General features: G+C 34.8%; 2 protein-coding genes and 1 long non-coding RNA gene across 3 annotated transcripts; 1 reads left to right on the top strand and 2 right to left on the bottom strand.

Annotated features, from left to right (window-relative positions):
• Positions 1–267: 267 nt before the first annotated feature.
• LOC110684578 (protein GPR107-like) lies at positions 268–2,374 on the bottom strand. The gene has a single exon (XM_021861016.1). The coding sequence runs from the start codon at positions 1,926–1,928 to the stop codon at positions 615–617; it is 1,314 nt and encodes a 437-aa protein (XP_021716708.1). The 5' UTR covers positions 1,929–2,374; the 3' UTR covers positions 268–614.
• Positions 2,375–14,264: 11,890 nt separating this feature from the next.
• Positions 14,265–15,569, bottom strand: LOC110684577. The gene is made up of 2 exons (XR_002503786.1): positions 15,327–15,569; positions 14,265–14,731 (listed from the first exon to the last, which is right to left on the bottom strand). It is a non-coding gene; the product is annotated as an uncharacterized LOC110684577 (long non-coding RNA).
• A 124-nt stretch (positions 15,570–15,693) lies between these two features.
• Positions 15,694–17,762, top strand: LOC110684597 (splicing regulatory glutamine/lysine-rich protein 1-like). Its single transcript, XM_021861034.1, has 5 exons — positions 15,694–15,700; positions 16,000–16,137; positions 16,686–16,726; positions 16,952–17,332; positions 17,427–17,762. Exons 1-5 carry the CDS (start codon positions 15,694–15,696, stop codon positions 17,760–17,762), a joined length of 903 nt encoding a protein of 300 aa, XP_021716726.1.
• The last annotated feature ends 7,739 nt before the right edge of the window (positions 17,763–25,501 follow it).

The following is a 25,501-nucleotide window of genomic DNA, read 5'->3' as shown; positions in this document are numbered from 1 at the left end:
GTGGTGGTGGTGGTAACATTCTCACTTCCTTGACTCCATATAACTAATTAAACTAACTGGTCCCACTCAGAAATAGCCAATAAGGACATTGATGCTTGTTAAGTGAATGGCAATCTTTGGTTTGAACACTAACATCAAAAGCATATTTATAGACAGAACAAAACAAAGTATAGAAGCACGAATTATAACAAAAAGACAAGATGCAGAAATAGTGAAGGTAAACTAGTAAGAGTGAACATATCAATAGAAGAGAAAAAAGACTGATACTGATACAGATAGCAATATGTTGCATGAATTGATTTTAACATTGGCTTGTTAAGTATATAAAAATGTACTGAAATGTATTAATATTACAAGGCAACATTAAACTGTGTTTAAGGAGAATTACAACCACTACTTGGATATAAAATTCTTAAAGGTAAAAAAAAAAAAAAAAAAAAAAAAAAAAAAAAAAAAAAAAAAAAAAAGAGCCAGCATAAAACTGAAGAAGCAACTGCAGACCTGTGTTAAGCAGTTTTGAGCCCAAAACATCAGAGTAGTTAGCAAGCTCTCAAGCCGCATTAATAAAGTCTCAAAAAAAGGCATCAAATCGTGAGTTGAGTTTGGCCTTATTTCTAAAGCTCAAACTCCTCATCACGAAGAGCCATCTCAGCAGCTTCTTCTTCATCGTCATCAAGGGCAAAATACTCGTTTCTCTCAACCGGCCTAAACATGTAAAACATGATCACATAGAACACCAGACTAGCAATTTCCTCAGCTGCATTGCTCACCCACTGATACTTGTACGCAGAGATGGTTCTCAGTGCAAACACGACAATCCTAGTGAAATACAAATACCCGATAACAACAATATAGAATTGCCTAAACAAGGTCAACTTAGACAAATTCCTAGCAGCTTTCCCATCTGTCTTCGACGTCTCCCTCAAAGATCGAATTGACCACACAATAGGGAAGATAATCGCACAACAACATATAATATCAACCAACAAAAACACCTGATTCCATGTAACCCAATCCTTAATAAAAGGCCCGGTTTCGCCAATCACAATAGAAGCCACATTAGCTAAAACCTGAAGTGGGATCACAATCATAAGCACCTTCTTCTCCTTCTCCTGCAAGAAAGGCTTCAAAAACGACCACCCAGTACCAACCAACACAATCACAGTAAACAACAACACAACCCTAAGAAACTGAAACATATAAAACAGCACGTCCCAACCGTGCGGCGATCCGGTAACCTTAACATAATGTTTATCCTCAGCAGCACAGATCAAATTCAATGCTTTCATAACCAACAATCCAGACATCAAAAGATGAATTCTATGAACAGATTTCTTATTCTTCAAACAAGCAACAACCCAATACCCCAAAAACACAAAATAAACAATTGAAAACAGAAAATACAAAGAGGGTAATTGAGTTTGACCTGCAGGAAGATAATCCTTGACCCCATTAAACTCCACATTATACATCTCAGTATGAACAGTCATGGTAACCGAGCTTTCTGGGTTACAATTAGCGAAGAACAGACTGTATTCATTGGGAATACTAACAGGGTAAGATTGATTAAACGAAGAAGCAGGAGGAGGAGAAAGATCTCGAAAAGTAAACAAATGAGTTGTATACTGAGAATCAAGAACACAAAAGGATGGGTTTTGCTGGATCTCAAGAAGAACTTGAAGAAGGGATTCTTCAGAAAGGAGGAAGAAACCAAGACGAGAAGGCTCAGGAGGAGAGAGATTGGAGGTAACAGAGACGGAAGACACGGCAACGTTAACACGGCCCGTGTGAGTGAAGCCGAATTTCTCGAAGAGAATCATAGGGCGAGAGTCGGAGATGATTTTGAGGGTTTTGATCTCGGCGATTGAGAGAGGGATGAGGGTGAGGAGGAGGAGAGAGAGAGAGAGGAGATGGTGGAGTTTCGCCATTGTTGGTGGTAGGCGGAGGAAGAGGATGGATCGTGCAGATGTGAATCTGGTGAGCCCGGTTTTTTTCTCTCTGTTTGTTTTGGTGAGTGAAGAGAGGAAATGAAGCCGGCGTCGGTTTGTCTGTCTGCAACTCTGCACAATGATTTTTTTTTTTTTTTTTAATTTTGGTTTTGTGAGATTGGTGTGCAAGTGTGTGATGAGTTAGATCTAACATCTAAGCAAACGGGGTAATGTTGAATATTGTTGATTTGTCTCGTTACTTTGAATAATTAACACATTTGACTTTTTTTTTTTTTATTATTATTAGTATTAGCCATTTGGATACTTTAGTAAAATTACAAATCATTTCTTGGATTGAAATTAGAAAAATTTATGAATTATCAGGTGTATTGTAAATGAGTCGATCTTTGCGAAAGTCGGTCTCAGCCAAGCAATTTGTTGGGGTTAAATTTCCCAGCACGAGGGTGTTTTGGTATTTTTGTATGGGCTTCAACTTAAGATGTATGTATTGCTACTGTTGTATACGTATTAAAATACTAATATATAATATGCCTCCCTCGTTTCCCGTTGGTTCAATTCCCGCTTTTCCTTTGCTCTACTCTCTCTCTTCTCTGAAGCGAGCTCTGTAAAGCTGTTCATTTTCTCATCTCTTCTCTGATAATCTGGATATCGTTGAGAAATTGAAGTCCTTCAATTCTAAAGAAGACCTTGTGAATTGTTGGGGGAAGTGATTTTTGATCAAAAGTTCTTCGACGAAAGAAAATTTCAGAGAATTTCGTGCGCAATTGATCGACGAAAAATGATGTGTCGAGGTGAGTCTCTGAATGATTATGTAATTACTGTTACAATTGCATGTGACTTTCTTGGTTAGCAAATTTCAAGCTAATACGTTTTATAAATTTTGAAAATTTGAAATTACTAATTTTGAAATTTAGGTTGTTGTATGTTCTTAGGTTTCGTTGTTGATATTTTTGCAGTTGTACTAAATTCAGGTTGTTGTATGACCTAAGTTTGTACTAAATTTCGGTTTTATATAACAATTTAGTTGCTTTTTACTTGAAATGTCAACAAAAAATTAGCAGAATTTAGGGTTTCGTGATAATTTGTGATTAGGTTTGTGATAATTTTTTAATTAGGGTATTTACTCCTAAATTAGTAATAAGTAATATAGATTTTAATAAGACTTTTATAAAAATATAAATGACAAGAATTCTATTAGCAAGTAATATAGATTTTAATTGTGGTTGTAATATGACTGTATTATTAATATAAATGACAAGAATTCTAATAAGTAATAGGTGTTAATATGGCATTTCTTGGCTCATTATTGAAATTATGGCACTGATGTTGTTGTTTATGATGTTTAAGCATGCCCTGAAGTAGTGAATGAGGTTAGGTTTGCTCCTCCCTGTAGCTAATAAGTTAGGTTGTAGTGATTATGATTGTGTTAGGGTTTCAACAATGATTGAGATCAAAGTAATGGCAGCTTTAGTTAATGGTTTTTTTAGTCTAAATTAATTCTGATTGTTCTGATTATCATGTTGGTTCTTGTTGTTGTTTGTTGCAGGTGGGAGAGGTGGTAGTGTTGTGAGAGGTAGGAGTGTTGTGAGAGTGAGAAGTGGGAGTGCTGTGAGAGGAGGTTGGAGAGGTGGGAGAGGTGGTAGTGTAGTGAGAGGTGGTATTGTTGGGCGTCTTAGTAGAGGCTGGGGTGGTGTTGGGAGAAGGGTTGTGAGAGGTGAGAGAAGAGGTGGTGATGATACACCTTTTGATTCTAACTTAGAAGAGGAACCTTCATCTAAAACGTATTCTGCGGATGATAGTGAAGAAGAAGAAGAATGTTCAAGTAGTAAAATTCATAGAGGGGTAAAGTTTCTTTTACCTAAATTTAGACACACTAACTATACTGTTGTTTTTCCAATGATTATCTATATTTGTTTTGTTTACCAATGTAGGTAAAGGCCAAGGGGAAGGCCAAGGGGAAGGCTAAGATGGTGAAGCCGAAGAGCGTGATAAAAGACATTAATTTGATTGTTTACATGGTATTTTTATGAGTTTGCTTTGTATGTGGTCTTATTTAGTTCATTTTGGTTGATATCAGTTGTATAAAGTATTCTGATGATTGTTTCTTATTATTTTTGTTTGCAGAAGGATAATTCTAAAAGTGTAGGCGGTAGGCTAAAGGAGGCTGGGAAAGTTACCGAAACGTTCCAACAATACGAGAAGATTGTATGTTTATTGAGAAAATTGTTGTTTTGTTTTGAAGCATTAATGTGAGACGTTAATGAAATTCTGCCTTTATTTTGCAGTCAATGAATGAGAATTGCCCTCTTGAGACATTTGGGAGGGTATTAGGCAAATTTGATGAAACAAAGACTCGAATAGTCAGAGATATGGGTTTTGGCATATTATTTTATGCTGTTGGGAAGAGGTTACCTCGATAGTTGGCATACTGGCTATGTACTCGGGTAGATGTTGATAAGAAGTGCCTTCGCACAACAGATGGGATGGTTTACCCTTTTTCTTCTATTCAGGTGCATTGGGTTCTGGGCCTACCTCACGGACTGAGACCGGTACCAACGAAGGTAGTTGGTCAGGAGGTAGAGGACAGTTTGTGGATAAAGTACCGCACCATTTACAATTCTAGGACAGAAGGGATAACAAGGAAGACTTTGATTGAAGCTTTGGAGGCTCCATGTACTGATGAGGACGAGTTTCGGCAGCTTTTTGTGTTACTGATGTTGAATACACTCTGTTCGACAACTTGTCATCGCATGAAGAAGAAACATCTGCATGCAGCTGCAGTTGCAAGCAGTGCTAAACTGTATAACTGGTGCTCTCTCATTTTGGATGAGTTATTACATGCGATGGAAAGCTTTGCTAAAAGGTTTTATAACAATGGTTTTGCCCATGGAAGTGGTGGGTGTACTTTATTTCTGTCGGTAAGTTGACACCTCTAAAATATCTGAATGTAAACCTTTTTTCATTCATTTACAAGTCATAAAGCTGATGTTGATGTTTGTTTATGTAAAAGCAGTTGTTGTATCTTGATAGACTGAACAGAATTCCACTAGAATGGAATGAGTTTCCGAGGTTAAAAGTATGGAGTACAAAGGAGATGAGCAAAGCTTGTAAAGAAGATCGTTTCCCAACGGGTGACTTTGGAAAAAAGGGGGTAATTGGAATATTTGTTTTGTTAAATAGCTACAATATTATAGTTGTATAAATATTATTTATTTATTTTTAACTTTGGATAGTGTCCGGACGTTTCATATGGTGGGGATGTTGGTCACCCGTTGAAGGCAAAGGAATGTTTTCCAGCTAAAAGGAAACACTAGTACAAAACTAACCTTAAGTAACACCCAAAAAATGTTACATAAAGTGGTAAAAGTGTTATTATAGACAATAGGTAACATTTTATTGGGTGATACTTCCGCCCATGTTACTTAAGGTGTTATGTAACACTTTGGGTGACGTATGGTAACACTCTCAAAAGTGCTACTATAAACCCTCTTATGTAACACTTTTTATATTATTAGTATCATTTTTCAAGTGTTACATTTTATTTCTTAGGTAACACTTATTTATCTTTTGTAACATTTTTCAATCATATAGTAGCACTTAATCCGACATTATGTATCACTTTTTGAACTAATGTAACACCTTATTGAATATTAGGTAACATTTTTTAATCATTTTTTGAGACATATGGTAGCACTTTATTCGACATTATGTATCACTTTTTTTAAACTTTTTTTTTTTTTGCAAACAAATGTAACAATTTTTTTTATTGTTGTTGTTGTTGTGGTTATTGTTGTTGTTTAAAAATAATACATAATATAAATTTGTACAACAACGTAACCATGAATGAGAAATTAACGTATATGATAAACAATAATTTGAATGAAATAATTTCATAATTCTTACAAAAAATTATCCATAAACACCAATTTTATGTTTGGTCAAACAATATAATAATCAAAACAAAAGAAAGACAGCTTTGGTTTCTAGCTTGGAAAAAGGGACGAAATAAGAAAAAGCTCCAAATTTTCCAAAAATAGTCAACGCGATAGCCGTATGATAGCAAAAGCTAAGTGGCAGAACGACAGCACCAATAATAGTACCTACAAATCGGATATCAATATATACCAGCAGACGGCAGTATGTAGCAGCAAACAGCAATAGCAGATAGCAGTGGCAGCAAACAGCAGTAGCAGCCAACAGTGGCAGCAAACAATAGTAGTAGCCACCAGTGGCAGCAAACAACAATAGCAGCCAAAACCGGCAGTAAGCAGTAGTAGCAGCAATACAGCAGTAAGCCAATAATAGTACGTGACAACAGCAGCGGTTATAGTTAGCTGAAAGCTCCGAAGTTTTCACTCCCGGGAGTAAAAGAAAAAAAGTTTATCTCGATCTTGTATATGTAAGCACGCTTCTTGTGGCATCATTACTTTCCGAAGCAATCCTTCATCTTGATCCTTTTGATCCTATGTATGTGTGAAAGCATCATACATCAGACAACTAGAACAAAAATGAAATAACATAATAATATGAGTTAGTGCTTTGTAAAAGATAATGTATTAACCATTAACTCATTTTTCTCTTGTTCTCTAGAGTATACATGAGGAAAATGATCATAATTTATTTTCTATTAAGGGTGGTGGATGTGTGATCAGAAATGGAAGGGGAGGGGGATCTAGTTCAGAGGCGAAACTAAGAAGACATGAGCTAGAAACCTAGCATAGGAAGACTAGCAGCTATAAGTTGCTACTATCGGTTTGTTGATCTATGTCAGACATGTATCTTAACTGATATAATGAGACTGATGTGCTATTGCTACAGGTGTTATGTCACTAATGTCATAAATACTATGTTTAGCTCATGTCATTAAAATATACAGTTACCTTGCTCATTGTAAAAATAAGCTGATCATATGAAGGATGAAAATTTGTTGTATACATGGGAGACTATGCTATAATCTCCCATCTAGATCTTGCTTCCTACAAAGAAGAACACACAAGACTGCAGAATGAATATGAGACTATAAGTACAACAGGTGGTGGGGTTGAGGCATTTTCATTTTGTAAATTAGCCTGTGTTCATGTCAATATAAACTAAGTTAGGTTGTTCAAGCTTAAAGTATTCAAAATCCTACATACAACGACTGCACTATGGCTGCCAGAAACTAAAAGATGATATAAACAACAATAAAATCAGAGATGATCGCAACATCAATATTATGTATAAGAACAATAATTACATTTAGGATCATGCCATACTGAAGCTTACAATGTTTTCAATTTCCGTAAAACTACTTAACTATTTCAGCTACTTGAAGCACTGCAATTAGTTCATTTCAAGCAAGAATGCATGGTAAATATATCAAAGTCATATATCACCTAATTCCTTGCACTCTTATCTAGAAGCAATGGGAATCAATGTCAAAATATCCAAGAGTCCTGAACCAATTCAAATTACCAAATTTACAAAGGCAAAAAGGTTTATATAGTTTTAATATGGTCTTAACCAAAGACAAATAAGAAAAATAAGTTTCACTCAACCGAAAGCAATCTTAGTCTATCTGGTCAGCTAATAATCAAGTCTGATGAGATAATTCTCTAATACTCATATACATGCAATGCAAATATTAATAAAGCTTTTTGCATATATGTTGTGTTTGGAATTGCGTGTATACCTCAGACTTAGACTATTAGAAAGATTAATTTATCTCACACTTTGCTTTATTAATCTTGAATAGCTGCAATGTGTGTGATGGAAGACACATTTATTGAAGTTAGAAACATGTATGACATGATATCTTTACACTACTACAAAAATGCCCAAAGAGACCTGTTATAATAGGCTTAAGAGACCTTATTAGAGGAGGTCTCTAGCTCACAGGTCTCTTTGCCAAAGAGACCTGTTCTACTGATCAGGTTTCTTTGCATTTTTTAAGAGATCTCATAAGTGAGATAACAGGTCTCTTTGGCCATATTAGTTTTTAAATTGATGAAATCTAAGAGACCTGTTATCTTTCCCAACAGGTTTCTTAAGTACATCTAAGACACCTATTAAGAGAGATACCAGGTCTCTTATCTCTTTATTTTTTTAAAAAAAAAATACCTAAATTTGATACCCTACGGTATTTGTTTATGTAGGTACCTATTCAGTATTGTTTTCTGTACTTGTATTTGCAATGCTATATACTCTAAATATTTACTCCATAATCATATAATGTTCATGAAATTATATTATTGAACAAAAGTTGATAAAAACTTTTACAAACATTCATTAATAATAATTCAAATGTAACCTTCGGAAATACTATACAAAAATATCTAAAAATACTCTAATTTCCCCTAAAATATATAAACTAAACTCGTTAAACTATTATAAGTAGTTAAAAGCTTCTTCGTAGAGCAACAGATGACCCGTGAAGGAATTAATCTTACTTGAACAGTAATGGCATCCTATCTCTCTTTAATTGCTATTTGCTATTTGACGACAGATAAATCCATGGATATGATGATGAATAACTGCTGCTTCTTTCTCCTTTCGTACTCCAAAACGTATTTCCACCAGCTTTGCAGCTCCACAATTGCATCTAAACTATGCTTAATTCAATGCAGTATGACATGTGGCCTAATGTAAGAGTAGTTGAAGCAGTAACACAAAGGAAGGAAGAAACTGCATAACCCAGTTATTATGCAATGTGTGTTCAACATCAAAGCAATATTTGGTTAGTAAGAACAAGGAGACACTAGAGACTCAGTTCCCTATAAATACTTTAAATTGGGACATCAAATGAGCTTTCATTATTAGTTTAAAAGTCAGTTAGCAAATATGAAACTATTGTTGACAAATTTAGCAATTATCATACTTGTTGAGTCGTAGGCAAACAATTTAATAACTTAATGCATAGTAGAGTGAGAACATGCTCTTTAACTAACTTTGTTATATTAATTATATTTATCTTAATAATTTTAATTTGACAGAAATGGACATACATAGAGTAGAAACAAGCTCTTTCACTAAGCTATATCATATTTCTATCCTCTATGCTAACATTGAAAAATAAATTCTTAGTAGTGGGAGGTTTGATTCAACATGGACGTTGGATTTTCAATTAGAGATGAAAACATTAATGCTTTAGACATGCTATACTATTAAGGTTTTTAGGACTTTAATTTTACCATATAAATAAGCTCTTATATTATACGGAGTATTATTATGACTCATTCTAATGTTCTAGATGCCTAAATTTCAATATGAGAGAGTAATGAGAAAATTCTAATCTTTTTTTACAAACCTCTTTAAATTGATGATTATCTAGATGAGTAAATTACTAAAAATCTAATTCCACTTATAACTTAGCAAGCTTACCTAACTAGTAGACAAAATATGAGCTGATCAAATATATATAAACACAACAAAGGAAGGCATAAGACAAAGATAAACAAATAAAAAATAGAAATATAGAGATGACTTAGACACACAACAATATAACATAAAGATTTAAACAAGACAAAGGTTAACTTATAACTTATAAAAATCAATGAGATTTGTTTTTTAATCCCAAAAGCATGGCACATATGCATTTTTGTTTATAAAATTGAGTGTATACAGCCTAAATAAGGAAATATAGGCAGTGAGCATAACAAAACCATGACAGAAAATTACTGACGTGATTATAATAAGCAAAGAAGGTTAGCAAAACTTACACATTAAATGGACATATTACTCCATATATTAGTCAAGTTAGATATTCGAAAAGACGAAAAGACCAGGGTTTTGTTCTAGAGAGAGAAACTCTAGCTTCTCTCTAGCCCTTTGAAGAAGGGTCCCGGTGGTTGCCTTCATCGGATTCTTTCTTCAAAGGGTTAGATTGAGAAGCTTTTTTCTTGTTCTTCAATGTCAAAATACAAACCCTAAGGGCTTTTGGAACTTAGGTCTGTTATTCGACCTTCATTCAAGGTTGAAGAAGCGGCGGCTGTTTTGGTCGGGTTGTGCTTAAAGTTTTAATTTTTCTCTTGCTGGGTTGTTTCTGAGTTTTTGGGGTTTGATTTCTAAATCAAACAAAGCTGCTGGACGGTGCTGCGAAGTTTTTGGTTCCTTCTTCGATTTTCTGGGTTCTTTGCTCGATTGAAGAAGGGTCTAAGTTCGGTGTTCCGGTGGTTGTTCTTGTTGGCGTGGCGGCTGAGCGGTGTTTCATGCTATTCTTTCCCAGCAGCCGGATTGTGTTTGAAAGTGTCGATTTTTCATTTGCTAGGCTGATTCCGGTTGGTAGCTGGGCGATGGTTTGAGTCGTATCCTTTTCCCAGTAGCTGGTATTCGCTGGAAGCTCATTCGTGAGGCTGATTCTGGGTGTTTGGGGATAATTCGAACCCTCGATTTTCTGGGTTCTTGCTCAAAGTATGTTGTTGATTTTCGGGCTAGTTTACCGGTGGCTGTGTCTGGTCTTTGTTGCTGGTGACGGGTCCAGTTCAGTGGTTGTCTTCAACCCTTGAGTAGTGTTTTGTTGACGGGGCTATGCTCTGTTTTTTTTTTCGGTTGCTGGGCATCGCTGAAATGGGTGTTTATTAGGCTGATTCAAGGCTGTTGGGGCTGCGATTCAGCCCTTGATTTTCTGTGTTTGGGTTTGTTTGCGGGTGGGTGGGTTTCCTACCTGGCTGGCGTGTTATTGCTAGAGGCTGCTATGTTTCCTGGGTTCTCTTTTTCAGGTTGGAGGGTGAACTCGAGGGTTGGTGGCAGCCTTCTTGAATTGCATATTTGTAGAGGTTGAGGTATTCCCTATTGTTCTCCATCTGTAAAAGGAAGGTTGATTTTGTTTTCTACTTCCTTTTGGTTATCTTTGTGTATTTTGGGAATGCTTCTTTGGTTGTAACTACTATCTAGGCATATTGTATTGCTTTTTCAGTTTAAGCTTCCTAGTGATTAGTATTGTTGGTTGACGGTCCATGGTAGCGATTCTTTGTCCTGGTTTGTATTGTATGCTTGCCATGCCGTTGTCCAAGAAAATTAGTTTCCGGGTTGTTATTTAGCCGTGATTTTATGATTATGCCTATTGATGGTGGATAGTTGCTGGAGGTTGGTTGTCATAGTTGAGTTTTGGTATTAGCTTGCTTGGTGTGTAGTGGGATGAGGCCCTATTTTTTTATTGTTGTCCTAGCATGAGGTGCTAGCTGATGGCATGTGTTGTATGTTGGGTGGTTTTCCTATTGCTACCATGTTTCTTGCTTCTGCCTGGACTCCTTTTCATGCCTCTTTCATTGTGGTAGTTGTTGCTCTTTTTTCTGTCTCGACATCCTATGCTTCATGCTTTGCTTGAGCCTCCTTGTGATTGTATTGCTGGCTGATGGTTCATGGCTGCGATCCTTTGTCCGGGGCTATACTTCATGTATTCTATTGTTCTGTCCTAGCAGACTGTTTATGGGGTTGTTATCAAGCGGATTTTATGGTGATGCAGGTAGAAATTGTTTCTTTGTTTTATTTGGTGGAGGTTGGTTGTATGGTTGAGTCTTGGTCATGCTGTGGTGGATGTTGTTCTATATCTATCTATGCATCTTTTGCTAATTTGTTGTACTTGAGCCTCCTTGTGTCTGTGTTGCTGGCTGATAGTTCATGGCTACGATCCTTTGTTCTGGTTTGTACTGCATGTATGATATAGTTCTGTTCTGGCAGGGTGTCTACAGGGTTGGTATCAAGTTATGTTGATGCTATTGGATAGTATTTGCTTTGTTATTACTTTGGTGTGGTGGAGGTTGGTCATCATGGGTGAATCTTGGTTACTCTAGCTTGCTTGGTGTGTAGTGGGTTGAGGCCCTATTTTTAGTGTTGTTCTCTAGCATGAGGTGCTAGTTGATAACCAGGATTGTATGGTGGGTGGTGTTCCTATTACTTCCTTGCTTGCTGCTTCTAACAGGTCTCCTTCTTATGCCTCCTCTGTTATGGTAATGTTGCTTTACCATTGCCGTGGCATCTTATGTTTCTTTATTCTGCTTGAGCCTCCTTATGGTTGTGCTGCTGGATGATGGTTCATGGCTGCGATCTTTTGCTCTGGTTTGTACTGCATGTATGCTATTGTTCTATCCTGGCAAGCTGATGATGGGGTTGTTATCAAGCTGTTCTTTATGGTGATGCTGGTGGTGGTGTGTTTTTTCTGTTGTTGTCTTGGCATGGTGGAAGTTGGTTGTCATGGGTGAGTCTTGGATATTTAGCTTGCTTGGTGGGTAGTAGGTTGAGGCCTTATTTTTCGTGCTGTCTTCTAGCATGAGGTGCTAGTTGAGGGCTTGGATTGTATGGTGGGTGGTATTCCTATTGCTACCTTGTTTGCTGTTTCTGCCAGGACTCCTTCTCTTCCCTCTTCCATTGTGATAGCTGTTGATCTACCTTTGTCGTAGCATCGTATTCTCTGTCTTGCTTGAGCCTCCTTATGTTTTGTGCTGCTAGATGATGGTTCATGGCTGCGATCTTTTATCCTGGTTTGTAGTGCATGCATGCTATTGTTCTGTCCTGGCAGGCTGACTGTGGTGTTGTTATCAAGCTGTTTTTATGATGATGCTGGCGGATGGTGTATGCTTTCAAGCTAAGCTGATGCTTTTTTATATTCACCTTATTTGATATCTTTGGATGTATGGGTTTTTACCCACTTTTGGATGTAGCTCTGGTTTTCTCTCCCTTTGGGAGTTAGAGATTCCGTAGTTGTTATCTTTGTTTTGCCTTTGGGCTTTGGTTTTGTTGCTTCTTTGGCCCAGAGGGCATGTACTGCACTTTCATTTCTTGTAGTTGCTACTTTTATGGGTAGTAACTCTTTACTTTTGATAATAAAATTCTTTACTTACCAAAAAAAAAAAAAGACGAAAAGACCAAAAATCAAACAGGTGTAGCAGGGGAGGTTAGTTTAACTTCACCCTTCTCATTAGAGATAGGGATTTGCAATGATAAAATATTAAATTGTCTTCATTGCTTGTACCTCGTTTGGATTTCATCACAACCTCTTTAATCTCTCTACACATAATATGCAAATACAAGGTCCAAACTTCAAAAACATGATATTGTTATTTGAAGTCATTCATCAAATTCCATTACACAATGTTCCTTTGACCTAAGAATATGATTATAAGACTAATGTAACAGCAACTGCAGCTAGAAAAATGCAAGTCAGATTGCCAATGCTCAAGTGTCTTAATCTTTGAAGATCTAATTCATAAAACTACTCACTTTTTCACTCAATTTGGCAATTTTTCATAAATACAACATAAATTAGACTTCATTCCATTATAATTTCACGCACCCAAAATCACAAAAATATGATCATTCAAAAAATTTAGTAGTAGATAAATTAAAATGACATACTTGTATAGAAATCAAAATTTAATAACAACAAACAATTGATTATAAAAATTGAAAAATTACTAATACCAAAATCTGGGTGTATGATTGCTATCTTTAACATAAAATTTTGCTTCTTATCCTTAATTGTAAATTAACGAAGCCCAGACATTGTAAGAGGAGTGCAAATGTCAAGCCGATAAACCCTAGAAAAAAAATTAATATGGAGAAAAAGGATATTGATGGTACCTTAGGGTGAGGGGAGCTCCGAGTGTAGGAAGGGAAGGGTGGAGTCAGCAGTCGCCGGAGGTTAGGGTCGCGATGAATGGGGAAGTTTCCGGAGATTAAAGTCGCGTGGATGTGGAACTCGCCGGAGTTTAATCTTCGAGGTTACGCCGGAAAGCAACTTCAAGTGACGGGAGAACCGTACTGACAGTAGAGAGGAGAACCAGAGGGTAGTGTTAAGTGTCTGTGGGCGGCGGTGTGGGCGACGACAGAGGGGACAGTGAGTCGAGGGTGAAAGGTGCTCTGGTGAGAATGAGTTGATTTTTTTTTTTTTTGACAGATGTGGGTTGATTTTTCTATCCTTAATAAGGTGGTTGGATTCTAGTATATTTAAATTAAAAAATATAAAATATAAAAGAGACCTGTTGACGATAACAGCAGGTCTCTTTATTTTTTTCCTGCCATTAATTTTGACATAAGAGACCTGCTACTTGTAATATCAGGTCTTATTAATGTAAGAAACCAGTTGTCCCACAGAACAGGTCTCTTTTAGTAGGTTTCTTTGGTTATTTTTGTAGTAGTGTTATTTGTTTATGTCTCGCGGCAACTTGCACACTTACAATTTGGAAGGGCTATAACAATAGCTAATTTGCTTAGCAAATATATCATTGTGCCAACCAGCGTAAATATAGATTGCTATTAGCATGCAAAAGTTAATCTGACATCGGAAATGCACCTCTTGATGTTATCATTATATGATGCCAGATAATTTAATGCACTACATTAAAAAATGGTAAAATATTAATATAGCTCTAAAGTACAGATTTGGAGCCTCGGCTCAATTCGGTGATCACATACCAAAAGAGCACAATCTTATGAATGTAAAAGTCAACTCGTGACAGTAATAAATGCAATTAACACAAGGGCTATTAAATTAATTACAATTAGTTATAATTAAAGCAAGGTAGCAATGATACTATACTATAACTGGAAGTTTTGGAACACCAAACCTTTCACATAAATCATCACAGAATTGATTGCAATTTCGTGCGAGCAAATCATAGGATTCCCCTAGCCACTCTCTAACTCAGTTCCCTCAAGATCTGATTAACCTTGGAGACAGAAAGGTTGGTTTGTCCAAGAACAATTTTTTCATGGTATGTATACATGGGGTTTTTTGTAGCAGGGCAGCTAAAGACTCCAGTTCCTTGTTCACAATACCCAAACGACCATTCATCTTCTCCATGCACCTATAATTATTCCATGGAACTTACCAATTACCATTACTATCCTTAAAAACATGTGATTAAACAAAAATAGAAAAAACATGCCATTTTGAATCCCCTAACTTTGCAATCATGGAAATGTCTAATTTTGCAATCATATAGCCATTTTGAATTAATTTCTCCTCATGCCAGAATAGGATAGACAACAGGATGGGATTAAGCACCTCAAACCAAGCAGAATTCACAAAATTTCAATGCTGTTAACTATTAAAAAAGCTGATCTATATAAACCCTTGTAAAACTAATTAGAAATTACTTAATCTTGTGATAGTAATCAATAATCAACAAATCATAAGTTTGACGATAAAAAGTAAATATCCAAATACTAAGCTATCAAAAATCGATTAAAACCGTTAATGAGAAAAGTAATAAAAACCCCTCAAATTCTTTGAAACTCTAAATCAATCACCAGTTTCACCACCAGACTTCTGGAAAACATAGGTAAGACCACACTTAGGATCTAAACCTTTATTTAACAAAACCTAAGATTTGAACTAGTAATTATATAAAAGAGCCCAAAATTTGGAATTTAAAGGGGAAAGTTTGAAGAAAATCATACCATGACGACCAATTGAAACCCTTGAATTCGAAGCACCATCGTTGTGACCACCTTCACTATCGCCACCACCATCGCCGCCACTTGTGAATGAGGAGGGAGAAGAGACAGAGAGAGAGAGAGAGAGCGATAGAGTGGCCAGGCCTATGGTGGAGTCAAGACTTAGAGAGATAAAAGAGGGGTACGGGTGGAGTCTTCTATATATTTTGGGGATACTTGGTAAAAACCAGTGTCCATAACCTACAAGGTACGGGTTGGAACCCTTTTAAGGTGGCTTTTTTATTCTAGATTTGGTATCCATTTGTGTTTTTCTACTAGTAGTTGTAAAATATTAATTACAAGTAAAGCTTACAATTAAACTGTTAATATTATGCGAAGTATATAATAGTAATACGGTCAAATGATTATTCCTAATTTAAAATTTAAATATGACCAACTGGTACCAAAAATTAAAGTGTTACAATAAAGTGCTACTTAATATCAAATTATCAAAGTGTTACAATAAAGTGTTACTAATTATCAAAGTGTTACAATCAAGTGTTACTAGATATCAAAGTGTTACCATCAAGTGTTACAAGATATCAAAGTGTTACAAAAGTGTTACTTATGAATTAGTTAAGGTTCTAACCTTCAAAGTAATACCATTTGGTGTTACCTAAGACAACTTTTGTAGTAGTGAAAAGAAAGGAGGCGGATGAAGTAGTAGCTGATATTGATGATGAGGATTTGGCATGGCTTACCATAGATGTGAAAACCAGAAGAACTCTGGTTAAAGAAGAGTATTCCTTTCAAAGGAAGAAAAAGAAGCTAGGAGGTAATTACATAATTTTCTCGTGTTATTGGTACGGTTTGGTTCATAGCGGTTCATAGTTAGTTATATAATTGTTTCAATTTTTTGTTGTAATAAAGAAGTACTGAATGAGGACCCTGAAGAAGAAGGAGGAAGAGTGAGTACAAAGAAGAAGAAGAAGAAGAAGAAGAAGAAGAAGAAGAAGAAGAAGAAGAAAGAAGAAGAAGAAAAAAAAAGAAGAAGAAGAAGAAGAAGAAGAAGAAGAAGAAGAAGAAGAAGAAGAAGAAGAAGAAGAAGGAGAAGAAGGAGAAGAGGAGAAGGAGAAGAAGGAGAAGAAGAAGAAGGAGAAGAAGAGAAGAAGAAGAAGAAGAAGAAGAAGAAGAAGAAGAAGAAGAAGAAGAAGAAGAAGAAGAAGAAAGAAGAAGAAGAAGAAAGTAAGGATGACAACAAGAAAAAGAAGTCATTAGGTAATGTCATATTCTTGTGAAATTAAACATGTTTTCCAATTGGCTTTGTGTCTCAGTAATTGTCTCATTAAATGATTTTTTTTTTAATTGGTTATGAATTTGTAGAAAACAAGGAGGAGGAGAGCAAGAAAGAGAAAGAGAGTGAGGTAAAAGTGAACAAGAAGAAGAACAACAAGAGGAGGAGGAATAATAAGGACAACAAAAAGGGTGATGGTGAATAGATATTTTTATACTATTGCAACATTTTATTGTCATTTTTTAAATTTACATTGTCATTATGATTAATAATATATTATTTCAGAAGAAGAAATGGAGGAGGAGAGCAAGGGAAAGAAGAGAAAGAGAATGACAATGAGCATGAGCTTGCGAAGGATCTTGAGAAGAAGCCTGAGAAGGATCATGAGCTAGAGAAGGAACTTGAGAAGGAGCCTGAGAAGCAGCTTAGGCTAGAGAAGGAGCCTGATCTAGAGAAGGAACCTGATCAGAAGGAGCTAGAGAAGGAGGCTAAGAAGGAGGCTGAGAAGGAGCCTAAGCTAGAGGTTGGGAAGGAACTACATAAGGAGGCTGAGAAGGATCTTGAGAAGAAGTCTGAGAAGGAGCCCGAGCCAGAGGTTGGGAAGGAGCTAGAGAAGGAACCATCAACTGACCAACCAAGTCATGTCATGAACATTGAGTTCACAAGTGATAAGTCAGAACTAGATCAATCATTCATTGATGCGATTGTTAAAAATTTTGGTGTAGACCAGTCTTTGGTTGATGCACCTTTAAGTAGTACGGGCTCGCAGTTTAGTGAAAGCAAGTACCTGGTTGTAAGTCATGAAGCTGATGTTGTTGGTGGTGCTTCAGCATTTGATGTTCCAAAGGGGGGAAGGTGATGTTGAAGGTGATGTTTATAGGGGGGAAGGTATCCCTGATGTTGAGAACAAGGATGTTCCAAAGGGGGATGCTGATGTTGAAGGTGGTGTTCATAAGGATGTTCCAAAAGGGGAAGGTGAAGGTGAAGAGAACAAGGATGTTCCAACAGCAGAAGAGGAGCTACCCAAATTGTCAAAGGCAAAGGCTAGTGAAGGTGTAGCCGATGCAGCAAAGGGGATAGATAGCGTTATCCCGAAGAGCCTTGAGTATTGCGAAGCTTCTACCACCTATGACTCTGAAGATGAATCACAGACTACAAATGTGTAGAATAAGAGGCACCAACTCAGTAGGAAACAGAGGAAGATATCAGAGCCTCTTACCCTACCTGTATCGTATATCAATCAATGGCGGCCAAAGGGTATTCGTCGTTTCAGGGTACCTTTGCGTGATTATTTCGATGAGCACATGTCATTCAGCACAAGAAAGATTAGAAATGATGAGTATGTATAGCCTTGAAAATCTTGACAATTGATCATCTTAATGTTGAAAATGTTTATTGTTTCCTTTCATTGTGTAAATGATGCTTATATTCATGTGATTCGATGCAGGAATGAACCGACGTTCTTTAATTGCAAAGTTGACTATGTCAAACTTACTTTATGTGGCCATTTGATACATAATTTTGGGGAGGTCAGTGATCAGGTACGATGCTTAATTCAATTGTTTTCATTATATAATTTGTTGTTAGTAACTATAACTATAATCATTGACAAGTGTTCCTTATATAATATGTCAGGGTTGCGGGACGCGTTTATGAAAAGGTGTGGGAGAGGAAATTCCCCGGTCGCAGTAGGCGATTTATGACTGATCCCGCATTTGCAGTTACCACTTATTCCTTCATTACCTACTTTTGATTGATAGATGTTGGTTTTGTATGCCCAACACACTGACATATTATTATTTTTAGATGTTGGTTTTGCAGGCCCATACCAATACCAAAAAGGTCAAAGAACTGGTGAACCTAGAGGTCATTAAGTTAGTAAAAAGTTACACTCACTACATGTACCCAACCGGGTCAACCAGAATCAATGTGGTATGAGTTTGCAACTATTTATTTGCTTATATATGTACTGTATGTACTCTATCAAAGGTCTACTTCTGTGTATTACAAGTCCTTTTGCATAGATATTTGTCCCAGCTCTTCGAGAACACCACTGGTGGTGCGCTGCATTTTCAATTAACAGACAGGAGGTCCTTATTATTGATTCAATTTTGACTACGAATGCGGCTTCTCGCAGAAAATGCAAAGTAGACCACCTGGTGGGAATAAAATGCATATAAACTTATGAATTCTAGTATGCATCTATTAATTTTAGAAGTAAGTAAGTTAACTAGTACTTCATTTCAAGCTGCAACAATGGATCTTGCATTTCAGAATATGGACAAAGATTGGCGAACAGGAACCATTTATAATTGGCCAAGGACATCCCTCAATATGAAAAGTCAGGGAGACTTGTAAGCTTCTATTCATGTTCTTTTGCCTTTGCTTACGGGTGTACATACAACTTCTATCTTAATAATCAATAATCATTATAATTGCCAATTTTTATTCCAACCAGAAATAGCCGTGGAATCCATATGCTGATAGCGATTAAGCGCAACGCTGACAAGTTGTTATCGGAGATGGCCGAAGTGAGTTCGACTTTGTTTTGCCTTTTAATTTATTTTCAATTTGTAATGTTGTTATTGTATCTTCTAATCACAATCCTAATCTTCCAGTTTCCCGATATGACATTTGAGAGGTCTTGGGTTGTGTGTGAAGACCTCTTGTCAGAGTTTAATGAATCGAGGGAAGATGTTCTGCGGCTACTTCAACCTCCTATCAATTGATTTTCATTTGCAGATCAATGGTGGTTTGGTGTATTTTTTTGGGAAGTAAAATTTGGGACTGAACATGGTTATTTACTTTTAATAACTTTAGAACTTTAGCAATTCAGAGTAAACTTTATTGGGCAAATGTGTAAGTAATATAACAACAACCTACAAGAACTATAAGATACAATTTGTTTTGCAATTAATAATGAGGAATGATTTTGTTTTGTTCAGCTAATTAGTATTATTTGTACATACACAATGTAGACAATAACAATACACACTAATGACAATATTTGATATATGTATGATAAGGTCTATACAATGAAAGCTGGCCCCTTATACAAAGACATCTTATAAAAAGAAAGAAAGCTTGGCCCCTTATACAATGAAAGTTGGCCCTTATCGGACCTTATACAATGTTGGCCCATATAAAACTGGGCACACTATAATGGAAAAGAACTGGGCCTGACAGAGCTCACCCTTATATAAAACTGGGCCTTAATAATAATAATAATAATAATAATAATAATAATAATAATAATAATAATAATAATAATAATAATAATAATAATAATAATAATAATAATAATAATAATAATAAATAATAATAATAATAATAAAAATAATAAATAATAATAATAATAATAATAATAATAATAATAATAAATAATAATAGTAATAAATAATAAGAAAACTATTTCGCATCTATTATCGGCCACAAATACGTAAAAACTGTCTTTTAGAAAAGTATCAACGCTTGAACATATCCGATATCTAATAATAATAAATCCATCCTAATTTCTTGAACATATCCAATACAAATAATAATAATAATAAGACCGATATCTAATTGTCACTAAAAATAGTATCAATAAAAGTACTCGTGACCATAATATTCATAATTTTTTTATTTGTAATGACAATATTAATAATAATAATAATAATAATAATAATTTGGAAAGATTTTTATTTCGTAATGGTCAAAGGGAACTCGTTTTACTGTCATCCTGGAAAATGAACACTGTCAACGCTTGTTTAGTGTTCCCATGTTTGACGAAAATTCATTGCACCCAATCTAATTTCAGTTGTCATCCGGTGTTATTGGCATCCTCTTTACTATTTAAGAATAGATTATATCTTTACATCAACACAATCTCATTCTTAGATTATATCTCTTATCAATCAAGCAAAAAAATGGAGGATGGCTATGAAGGTATGACATGCACTACCATAACCTACAAGGACCACATGATGAACCATTTGGTAAGAAGTACTTCACTTAATGTTATTACCAAATTATTTGTTCTTGCATGTGTTATTTAAGGAACGATTGTAATTGTGCAGGCGCTCCCTGCTGACTGGAGAGATTTGTTTTCTCGCTATTTAAATGGAGTCAGGGTTAAACGTGGGAAGACGGGGCGTGCATGGCATGTGACCCTCCTTGGGGCTGACGTTCCTTCTACCCGGTCTGTGTTCTTTGATGAAGGATGGGATACGTTCGTTACGGACAATGCCATCGTGACCGAGGAGATTTTAAAAGTCTACTACACAGGAGGGGGCTTTTTTCACGTTCGCATTTTTTCTAGCTGAGAACGTGGAAAGGGTTCCTCCTGCACAAGCCCCATAGGCTTGTTTTGTAATTTTTTTTTGTTTTTTAAATATAATTTTTTGTTTAATTAATAATAATAATAATAATTTTACTTTATATTTTGTTTGATCATTTTGTTTTTAATACTCTGTTTTCGTATGTTTAGTATTGAATTATAACTTCAAACTTCACTTAAAAGAACTACAAATTAACTATAAATTTTTTTTTTGTTTATTTAACCTTTCCATGTGAAATTATAATTGAAACAAAAATAGTTGCCTTCCTACATCATATGAATGAATTACATTGAATAATTACATCATGTTACGCATATGAATTGAAACAAAAATAGTTACGCATATGAATGAATTACATTGAATAATTACATCATGTTAATCATGTTAAGTATGAGTACGGGCCATTAGTTCTTATTTTCTTTACCTTCCTACTAAATCACATTAAGTATTATTTTGTTTCATTATTTTCTTTCTAAATCACATTAATTGATATCGACATTAAGGTTTATTTGTTCTTCTCTGTCTTAAGTTGTATTCAATTGCTCTAGTCTTATTATTATTACTTTGACAGATGTAACATACATAAACAATAATACTGTTAATATTATTATTAGTAAAAAAAAATTATATTATATATGGTTAATACAAACGTGATATTATTAATTTTATCATATCATTAATAAAATCATATTAAAAAAAATACATTATATATGGTTATTATTATAAAACATACGTAAATAATTCATATATAAATTTTATTATTATTAATATTATTTATTTCTCGACAGCCGGAGGAGGTATACCTTCATAGCCTTTCCAAGCGTTGACATCGGCCTGATTATTACTATTAGGATTATTCTAATTATTAATATTAATATATCTCTAAAACAAAAGTGCAAACTGAAATAAATTAATAATATAATTATTTTTATTTTTATTATTATAATTATTTTTATTTTTATTATTATTATAATTATTTTTACTTTTATTATTATAATTATTTTTATTTAAAACAAAAATAGTACTCGTAAGAAAAAAAGTTTTCTTACAAATTACTCCGTATTATTATTAATGACAACGGATTAATACAGAATATCAATGACAACGGATTAATACAGAACAATAAACATCAGATTTTAATTTTCAAAAAGACAATACAAATATACACGATGACGATTAACAAATGCAAATGCCAAACATAGTTAAGTATTTTCACTTATTATTATTATTATTATTATTATTATTATTATTATTATTATTATTATTATTATTATTATTTACAAAGTCAATTAGTTCTATTAGGGAATGCATATCTAAGGATTAGCATTCAATTTTAGATTATGGGGAACTATTAATTTCGCAAAGCATGTGAAAACGATTTTATTATAGTATTGGAAGACATAATGACAATATGAATTCAACACAACATCATTTTCTGAATCCAGTACTCGAAGCGACGGGATTACATTCAGTCGTGACCATTGACCATTTGACTTGGTTTATTGGAATTATAAGTCATTATGACATTATGACTTATAATACGAAAACCTGTTCTGCTAGTATTGGGAAAACATTTCATGGTTTGGTTTTCACACTGCAACAATGGTATGTATTTGTTTCTTCCGCAACTCAAATTGGTATGGAGGAAACTTCAAAAATATTTGTTCAATCAAGCTATTGGACCTATGGAGGATCCAACATTCCTTTACGAGTCACGATAATCTGCTTTGGCTGTTCTTCAACAGTCGACTTAGAATAATCTCTTTTAATTGTCCTTCAACTTCAACAGATAAAATTCCAAAGTATCAGACTCAGTGTATTAAACGCAAATGGATCTGTGGAGGATCCAACATTCCTTTACGAGTCTGATACATTGGAATTTTATCTGTTGAAGAAGGACAATTAAAAGAGATAAGTCGGCTGTTGAAGAACAGCCAAAGCAGATTTTGCTTTGGCTGTTCTTCAACAGCCGACTTATCTATTTAAGTTGTCCTTCAATATGTATCAGACTCAGTGTATTAAACGAAAATGGATCTGTGGAGGATCCAACAAAAAGTATAATAGTAATGGGGAATCTTTGTATTTGGAATATCAAGCATATAGTTTGAGATGAGATATTAAGATTTTAGCCTTACGTGTTTGTTTTTATCAATATCTTATTATTATTGGTAATGTCATAGGTTTTTATGTAATTGTCATTTTATTTAAATGGCCGTCATTTGGTTGATTGAACTTACGAGGTATAATTCGATACTTAAATTACGTAATACAATTAGTAATCTTTTCGGTTGAGTTTACGAGTATTAAGAAAATTACATTACAATAAAAGAAGTAAAACTAAATTGGAATGTTTTTTAATGCAAATGTGTGCAAATTGGTGCAAATAATTGGTGTATCCATAACAGTATCAAATCGGAAGCAAATTTAATCAAATATTAAAAAAATTTAACACAATATAAAGAAAATGGTATAAAGTTAGGTTTTCAAAATTTACACCCACTATTAATTGCAATATTAATTGAAGGATATGCTTAATCTTGTTTCCCTAGATGACCCTTCATTAGCTTTTTAGAATTACAAAATATTGTATAATCGACTACCTCTACACTTCAATATATACGTATGACAGTATAGGAAAAAGAAATCAACATAACCATGGCTAACTTGATTGTACCAAGTATTATTCTGCAATTCAATCATGGTGTTCACTTTGAAAGAATGGTATGTATTTGTTTCTTTCCTTTCCCAACTCAAATTATTTATGGTTTCACAATATTTTCTAATTCCTACACATACTAACGTTTGCAATTGTACTTTGCAGCGTCTTCCTCAATACTTTAAGGACGTTCTCGAAGATGAGTTTTTTGGAATTGAACTCTATCGTGGGAACGTTGTCGAGCCGTGGCTCGCCACATTGGTCCACCAAGAACCCGAATCTGAAGACGGTGGTTGGGATATATACATTGATTTTGGGTGGGAAGATTTCGTACAAAACAATGATTTGGAAACCGGTGATCGAATGCTTATCGTTTACGCAGGTGATAGTTCTTTACGATTTACTGTATTTAACGCTGATGGGGTTGAAAAACCTTATCCTGGGGTCTAGTTCCCTTCTTTTGATAACTACATTTGGAAAATCAAGCAATTGGAATAGATCCCTCGCACTATTATTACAATCACTGTTTCCTTTTCCTTATTGTCAATGTTTTCTTTTTGTTTATTATTAACAATAACTTGCTTAATTTTTTGGTTTGTGTAATATATTGTATTGTCATTAAACATCTTTTATATTGTCAAAATGAACCGTGATTTCTGATTTATTGCTAACTATAAATTTCAAATTGGCAACTAAAAATAACTAGGTTTAGTTCTAAATTTTAAAAACTAATCCACACTGCAAAATAGTTCAATTACATGCCGAAATAATGTTCTTACTACTACTACCAAGCTTAGAATACATAAGTTATTTAACAATCATACATGCCAAAGAGAAATTGTCTTCACCAAACCCATACTAAAACTATTACAAATTTATTTAAGAAGATGACAATATAAAGTTACATAATGATGAGAGTCCTTCCAATAACGCTGATAGAGAAGTCTTTACCCCGGCGTCAGACTAAGATCCCGACGATTCAGATGTGCTCGCTTCAGCTGCCTGTATAATTGTTTTAGAAGTATTAGAATAGTCGTAACAATGAATCATAACATTGTTAAATAACAAAGGAATGTGTGTACCTTAATTGAACCAAAACCTAGGAACTTGTTGTCTGTCCAGCCAAGACACCACCCAGTCTCACAGTCCACACTCCCCTTTTTCCACAGAACGCTCACTCTGCCAAAAAGACCTAGGCCTTCTTTCCCGGTCTCATGCATAGTAGCAGCTATGAGCTCATTGTATAGTGTCATCCAGTTGGCGTTGCTACTACGCGTCTCAGTCATGATTATGACAGCCGGTTTGTGTTTCTTAGTGATCATCTTAAGTTTTCTCTTAAATGAAGGGCGTGCAACATCCCTAACATTCCACACTACTATTGGCGTTCCTACTGGTAGTGGTCGAACGTGGGGTTCATTGCTTAAAATTAGATGTTCAACAGATTCATCATTGAGAATTAGATATTAGATGGTCAACAATTACAATCATTGGAATGAAAAATAAGATTCTCATTAGGTTCTCATTGGATTGGAAAATAGCAATTACAATCCAACTAACGCAAGAAAATTAAAATGTGTGTTCAACAATCATAAGTTAAAATCCGGGTCCTCCTTTAAAATCAAAATGTGCGGTCAACAGTCATCATTTTAAATACGGGTAGTTATGTAAGATTAACGATGAAACTACTTATGAATTTATTGACCTATAGTGGATTATTACTATTACAAGAATAAAACAATGTTACTCCCTCTGTCCCCGAAAGAATGACCCATTTGGCCTAATTTTAGTCCCAAAAAGAATGACCCATTTGCATTAAAACATCCACCAATTTGCAATAATATTTGTGCAAAATTAGCTTTCCCATACAAAAAAATTTGATTTTTTATGTAATTTTATTACTTTCTCTCTTTTTTTTTACAAACCACATGTA

Source organism: Chenopodium quinoa, unplaced genomic scaffold (assembly GCF_001683475.1).
Source record: "Chenopodium quinoa cultivar QQ74 unplaced genomic scaffold, ASM168347v1, whole genome shotgun sequence".
NCBI lineage: Eukaryota > Viridiplantae > Streptophyta > Magnoliopsida > Caryophyllales > Amaranthaceae > Chenopodium > Chenopodium quinoa.
This window is presented reverse-complemented; position numbering and strand designations above follow the sequence as displayed.